The 7,551-nt window shown below is 49.1% G+C and overlaps 2 protein-coding genes across 2 annotated transcripts in view; one reads left to right on the top strand and one right to left on the bottom strand.

Annotated features, from left to right (window-relative positions):
- The window catches only part of mbpa (myelin basic protein a), a 354,691-nt gene that overhangs the window by 205,482 nt on the left and 141,658 nt on the right, over positions 1 to 7,551 (bottom strand). The gene's annotated exons all lie outside the window — the stretch shown is intronic.
- nfatc1 (nuclear factor of activated T cells 1) overlaps positions 1 to 7,551 on the top strand; it is a 76,759-nt gene that overhangs the window by 1,607 nt on the left and 67,601 nt on the right. The window contains exons 2-3 of the mRNA XM_085790717.1: positions 2,275 to 3,370; positions 4,607 to 4,766. Of these exons, the coding sequence (XP_085646843.1) occupies positions 2,275 to 3,370; positions 4,607 to 4,766 (1,256 nt within the window). The remainder of the gene's footprint in view (positions 1 to 2,274; positions 3,371 to 4,606; positions 4,767 to 7,551) is intronic.

Genomic DNA, 7,551 nt, shown 5'->3' on the forward strand with positions numbered 1-7,551 from the left:
CTTGGTTTCCCTCATCAAACTCATTAATACACAATCCAACAACTCCACAACGCTCTGGTGGACAAGTTGTGACCTGCACATTCACCACGCTATGAGATAATAACACAACGTTACCAGACAGAGTTGTTTTAGGGGTAAATACAGAGACTGCTTGATGAAAAACTGTCCCTGAAGGCAACGCGCATCAGCGGTTTTGCATGAATTTCCCTCTAAAACAACTCTGTCTGGTAACGTTGTGTTATTATCTCATAGCGTGGTGAATGTGCAGGTCACAACTTGTCCACCAGAGCGTTGTGGAGTTGTTGGATTGTGTATTTGATGAGTTTGATGAGCCTCCGTAGCGTAGCTCTGAGCAGCTCGCCGCTCCGCTCTGCCGTTCTAAAAATAGCTTGCACCAACAATTATAGGTAACGAACCTACTGCTATGACTATATAGGGATTATGGCAATGGGCCAATTTGCCAAAATGTTGAACTATCCCTTTAAGGTGGAAATCCTACAGAGTTTCTCTTTAATTAGCAGGAAAAAAAACCCAAACATGTAGTCGGCGCTACCGTGTGTCACATTTAAGCACGACGAGCGCAATTTTCTTTTATTAGCTGCGGTCACATGACGTGGTGCAGTAGCATGACGTCATTGCTCTTTATGGTCTGGGCCCCTAATTCTGTGTAATTGACATCAGACAGGAGCTGTGGCGGTGACTGCATCTGTCTGTCGTCTCCCCATCCGTATCACCGAGCTCCACGAAAACCCACAACCACAAAACCCTGGTTCCCATGCACCCCCACCTCCCCCCTAATGGCCCCCCCTCCTTACCCCCCCACCCCTCCCTCCTCCTGTGACCTCAGCCGGGACAGAGTTTCAGCGTTTGGCACCATGCGGGACCACGAGCGCCCGAGCACATGCAGCGTGCACCTTTACAGCAGCAAGTAAACGCATCACGTCCCTCCTGCCTGTTTATTTTTGCAGCTGAAAACTGCCCAACAAAAGCACAGTGTGTGTGTGTGTGTGTGTTCATGTGTGTGTGTTCATGATGTCGTAGTTTACGGGCGTCGGGCTGCAGAGCCTCTGGCACCGTGACGTGGAAAAACAGAAGAAAAAAAAAAGAAAAACCCACCTGGTCTCAGTCGTGGTTATTTTTAGTCCTCAGATATTTTTGGCGCCGCGTTTATTCGTGTTTCCCTCCTGATTAATCTGGGTTGCGTTCACAGACGCTTTGTGTTTCAGCCCGTGGTGCGTTCAGGGGAACCCCGCCGCCAGACGAGGCCTTCAGGTTCATTCAGACTCTGATATATACCCCTTTCCCATTGGCCAAAAAAACAGTTTAAAGGGATTGCCTCACTCCCGAGTCCATGACCAGCAGATAGACACCATCCTTTCCACTGTGCGTGCAGTAACAAGGGAGATATGGGCAGAGCTGGCGCACCGCTAATTAGCTTAGCTCAAATGCTGGAAGTGTATAGGTAGTGTTAGCCTGCCTGCTACCTGAGCCGAAACCAGCAGTCAGAAGCTGATTTAATTTTAGCTCTAGACTCTGTAAATATATCACTTTATCCACATTTCAAACATTTTTAGGCGAGAAAGTAGCCGTTTAGATCAGCAGTTTGTTGTTAATTTCTCTAAATACCAGCTGTTTACAGTTTTGTTTGGACGAATTCGGCGCTACTCAAGCTAGCCGTTGTGACCAACGCACTTCCGGTTACTTTCACAAAATAAAACACCCGTTGCCCTTTACATACAGAAAACCACGACGATAGAATTTGTGCTTTTACTTTGAAATAGGAAGCTAACCTACCCTCGATGTAGCTAGCTTGAACCAAAATAAAGCGTCTTTGCTTGAACCCTCCGTTTTGACCGATCTCGTCCCGTTAGCGGCATTTGACCGCTCAAGATGCCTTACCGGAGAGTTTTGTCAGCTCTGAGACGAAGATCGGCCCGCCGGTTTCCGTTTAGAGTTGCTGAAGAGTTTCTCTGATGACTTTAGGTGGAGGCAGGCTAACACTACCCATACACTTCCAGCGTTTGAGCTAAGCTAATTACGGGCGATACGGCTCTATCTCCCTTGTTACTGCACGCACAGTCGAAAGGATGGTGTCTATCTGCTGGTCATGGACTTGGGAGTGAGGCAAGACACGAAAAAAAAAAATGTTGGCATAATTTTAGTGGGATAGCGGCTTCAGACTCTGAAAGAAAACATTTCTCTCTTGGCTTGGCATTTGTTGTGTTTGCTGATCATCATGGTAACGACCTCCATGTGCTTGTTTTTGTCTCGCAGACGCTTACGGCTTCACGCCAAACGTCAGCCTGTCCCTCCCCCTGGGGAACCCCTGCCTGCCGTCCCAGTACCACAGCCTCCAGTCCAGCGCCGCCATCTCCGTCTCCGTCACCGAGCCGCACAACAGCTACGACGCCCAGGACGACCTGGCGGCGGCGGCAGCGGCTGCAGCGGCGGCCGGTTTCTACTCGTCCACCGCCGGCCGCCCCAACGGCGCCCCGACCCTGGAGAGCCCGCGCATCGAGATCACGGCCTACGGTCAGTTCCCGGAGGAGGAGGTGGAGGAGAGCAGCCTCCCCGTGGGGGCGGCGGCGGCGGCGAAGCGCGTGAACTCGGTGGTGACGCTGACGCTGCCGAGCGCCGACAGCTACCGCGACCCGTCCTGCCTCAGCCCGGCCAGCAGCATCTCGTCGCGCAGCTGCCACTCCGACGCCTCGTCCTACGAGTCCGGCTTCTCCTACAACTACGACAACTCGCCCCAGAACTCGCCGTGGCAGTCGCCGTCCGTCTCCCCGAAAGGCTCCACCCTCGCGTTGCCGGGCGACGGCTACGTGGGCGGCGGCGGCTCCCCGCGTCACTCGCCGTCCACCTCGCCTCGCACCAGCGTGACCGACGACTCCTGGATGGGTCCGCGCGGCTCGCGGCCGAACTCGCCGTGTGGAGCGAAGAGGAAGTACAGCTTCAACGGCGCCGCCAAGCACTTCCCGTACTCGCCGGCCCACTCCCCCGGGCCGCCGTCGCCGCTGCACGCCTCGCCGCGCCTCAGCATCACCGAGGAGACGTGGCTCCCCAACACCAACCAGTACACCAACTCCGCCATCCTGGCCGCCATCAACGCCCTGACCACGGACGGCGTGGCCGACCTCGGCGAGGGGATCCCCATGAAGGCGCGCAAGACGAGCGCGGAGCACAGCGGCACCGCCGTCAGCCTGAAGGTGGAGCCGGGCGGCGGCGGCGAGGAGCTGAGCCCGGCGTCGCTCTGTGACGACGACCACCATGGCAACCGCCTGGCGCTGAAGAAGGAAGGTTACTGCGGCGGCTTCCTGGACGTCCCGCAGCATCCGTACACCTGGAGCAAACCCAAGCCGTACGTCAGGTGAGTTCAGCGCTGGACTTTTCCCCCAAAAAACTGGATTACTACATGATAAAAGTAACTTATCACCAGGAAAAGTAACTATTGCGCTACTTTTTGAATATAAAATATGTTGAATTACTTAGACTCGACCCCCAAAACATTCCCGTTTATCTGGAACTAACCAACTCACCCTGTATCCCTCCGCCTATCAGCTGTTTAGATCAGCAGCGCGTGGAAGAGGCGGACGATTAAAGGGACAACGAGGAGTTTGGTTATCAAAGAGTCTCATATTAATGTGGTCCATTTTTGATAAATATATAGTCTTGTCTTTATAGTTATTTTGATGTTATTATTTAGTGGTCGACTCGCCCAGCATTTCCAACTTTTGGTTTCCCGGATGCTGCCCGGCGGGTCATGGGAATAACCTTGAAGAATGATGAACTTTCATTCTTGATCAATGAAAACATTCTTGGCAAATGTTTTCACTTTCGTCCGTATTGCGCCGGTCCAAGAATTTCACTGTGTGCGAAATGGGGAGCATACATCAGTCCGACTGCCCATAAGTCCGACGGCTCATTTCTCCGACTACCCATTCTACAGTGTTAAGGTTAGGTTTAGGGTAAGGTTAAGGGTTAGGGCTACTTAAGGCGGAGAAATGGGAGGTCGGACTAATAGACGCAAAAATAAAGAAATGTATGGTCGGAGAAATGGGTAGTCGGACGGACGTCATGCGCCCGTGCGAAATGTAGTGTCAAACACTTCGCTTTCCAAAACTCCTCGTTGTCCCTTTAATCGTTTAAATAATGGACAGATTCATCGATAAAGAAAATAATCATTCGTTGCAGCCCTAGTTGTAATTAATGACTTTTATCATGTAATAACTCAGTTACAAACTTTTTGGGGAAAGTAACTAGTAGGCAAACGATAACTAATTACTTTTTCAAAATGCCCAACACTGATTGTCAGTAACAGTAACGGTGTTGTAGCGGGGGAAACAGTAACTTTTGTGATTTCTGTTACTGAAAAAAAGTTTTATAACGCCGTTATTCCCATCACTGTTCAGGAAGAAGATCCGAGTGTGTGTGTGTGTGTGTGTGTGTGTTTACCAACCAGATCTGACTTGAGGCATATTTGTTATTTCATCACAGCTTTATCTCACATTCTGCACATTCTACCTTGATAAGTGTCTCTAAAATAAGCCTCCTCCCTCCTCCCTCCCTGTTGAGCTGACATGTTGGACCTGTTTCCTCCTAACAGCCCCTCCCTGCCGGCTCTGGACTGGCAGCTGCCGTCCAGCTCGGGCCCGTACAGCCTGCAGATCGAGGTGCAGCCCAAGTCGCACCACCGCGCCCACTACGAGACCGAGGGCAGCCGGGGCGCGGTGAAGGCGCTGGCGGGAGGACACCCCGTGGTCCAGGTCTGTACCGTCGTATTCCCACTCTACTGCATTTAAAACCACTGTGTGTGTGAGGCTCTGGATCTCCAGGCCGTGACTGGAATATCCTCAGAGGTTTATTTTGCCAGATAAAAAACCAAAATCAATCCAAAAAAACTAGAATCTCAGCCTCTGGTTCCAGTTACATCCTGTTTATCCAGAGTCGTTATAATACGAACCATCTGTGTGAGATTCTGTCAAAGTCTTATTACATAATGTTTTGTGAAGTCAAACCAACCTTGACCTTTGACCTTTGACCAGAAAAAAACAACTCTTCAGTTCATCCTTGAGTCCAAGTGAAGGTTTGTACCGAATTTGACCCTTAAACACAAATGTCTGATCAGTTTGTCTGAGCATTTGTGCCAAACGAGGAGTTCTTGAGATACCGGACCCACGAAAGCCAAAATCAAGTACTGTGAGGTCACCATGACATTGGCCTTTGACGTCTGACCACCAAGATCTAATGAATGACCCAATGTGAAAGAGATGTCACATTTAAAAAGGTGAAAAAAACATGGATTGGGAAGTCACTACGACCTCTGACCATTGATCACCAATCTGAAGGAGATTCTGTCAAAGTCTTATTACATAATGTTATGTGAAGTCAAACCAACCTTGACCTTTGACCTTTGACCAGAAAAAAAACAACTCTTCAGTTCATCCTTGAGTCCAAATGAAGGTTTGTACCGAATTTGACCCTTAAACACCAACGTCAAACGCCAAACGAAGAGTTTTCCTTGAGATACCGGACCCACGAAAGCTAAAATCATGTACTATAAGGTCATCACAACATTGGCCTTTGACGTCTGACCACCAAGATCTAATGAATGACCCAATGTGTCACATTTAAAAAGGCAAAAAAAAAAAGTATTGAGAAGTCACTATGACCTCTGACCATTGATCACCAATCTGAAGGAGTTCCCCAACGACCCTTTTCCACCTATCCCTATAGTACCTGGTACCTGCTACTTCTTTGGTAACGCCTCAGCCCTGGTTCCAATTGCGAGCCGAGGCGATACTCCGCCCACGTTGAGGTGGTACTATGAAGACTTCATAATGGAAAAGCACCTGAACCGAGTCGAGTCGAGTCGCGTCGAGCTGGAACTGTGTAGAGGAAAAGGGCCTTTAGGCTGCTGCAGACATATTGTGCCCAAAAGGCCAAAAACCAAGACCTTTGACTTTTAATCACCAAAATCTCATCAGTTCGGCCTCGGGTCCTGGTGAACACTCGGATCAAACATGGAGCGATTCCCTTGAAGAGTTTTTTAGACGTTCTATCCACAAATTCCCCCCAAAAAACATCCATTGTTACTGTAGGTCTCTGTGATCTTTGACGTCTGACGACCTAAAGGCCGGTTTGTAGTCCAACGAAAACTTTATATGAGAGTAATAGGGCCCAACACAAAAACGTCCATAAAACTACACAAAAACCATTTAATATTCCTCCACACTGCTCGTCCACCGCAATCCAAGTGTCCTGAAGTGAGATAGTCCAGAGTTTACTGGAAACGATAGGACATTCTTACGGCCTATAGTCCCAAATTCAATCCAGGACTGTTTAGGCTGTAAAAATGTTCCTAAATGAGGTAGTTTCCAGTAAACTCTGGACTATCTCCCTTCAGGACACTTGGATTGCAGTGGACGAGCAGTGTGGAGGAATATTAAATGGTTTTTGTGTAGTTTTATGGACGTTTTTGTGTCTGGCCCTATTGACTCTCATATAAAGTTTTGGTTGGACTAGGAACCGGCCTCCCGGGTCTCCAGATGCACTTTGAGGAATAAAAAACTACTCCGGAGTATTCATCACTAATGACTGAATTTCATTTTTTTGGTGAACTATTCCCTTAAAAATAGTTTTCACCTCCATCATGTCACGACCCCTTCAGGGACACAAACCTTGTGTTGGTAAAAACCCAAACCAGACGCCTCTCAGTTTCCTGTGATGAACACATTCATGCTGCAGCTGTGAGGCCACTTAACTGCCCCCCACTACCCCCCCCCCCCCACCTCCTCCTCCTGTTTTCTACCCCACGTGTCGGAGGAGCTCATCGGGGGCTGACGTGGTGTTCAATGACCTGACTGGTGTGTTATTTAGCGATGTCACATTTCTGAATGGAATACCATCGCCGTGCTGTCAAGTCACTTCCTGTCCAGACGAGGGTGAGTCAAGTCAAAGGTTTTTTTCCATTGCGTCCCTGAACGCAGCGCAGACGCTGAAGACGACGAGCGAAGCAGCTGAGTCATGATCTGTGACCACACTAGGAGCTGCGGTGGTCGACGAAAAACTGTGGATCACTGCAGATCTGTTTGGGCTGTAAACCAAACCCCCCCCTTAGCCCCCTTTAGCCCCCCCCCCACCCACCACCACTGACCTCAGCCTCTGGATAAATAACAGCTCTGGATTCTACTGAGTCATTAGCAGTTGAATAGAGAACGCTAAACACAACTAATACATCGCAAAACAACGCAAAAACTATGATTGTGTAAAATCAAATAGTCAAAATAATTATATTACTAATTACAGAAACAAAATATTTTAAAGGGATAGTTCAACATTTTGGCAAATTGGCCCATTGCCATAATCCCTATAGTCATATAGCAGTAGGTTTGTTACCTTTAATTGTCGGTGCAAGCTATTTTTAGAACGGCGGAGCAGAGCCGCGAGCTGCTCAGAGCTACGCTACGGAGGCTCATTATGGGATTTCTTGGTTTCCCTCATCAAACTCATCAATACACAATCCAACAACTCCACAACGCTCTGGTGGAC

This window comes from Trachurus japonicus, chromosome 11, assembly GCF_045865225.1.
Source record: "Trachurus japonicus isolate A0001 chromosome 11, Traja_1.0".
In the NCBI taxonomy this organism is placed as follows: domain Eukaryota; kingdom Metazoa; phylum Chordata; class Actinopteri; order Carangiformes; family Carangidae; genus Trachurus; species Trachurus japonicus.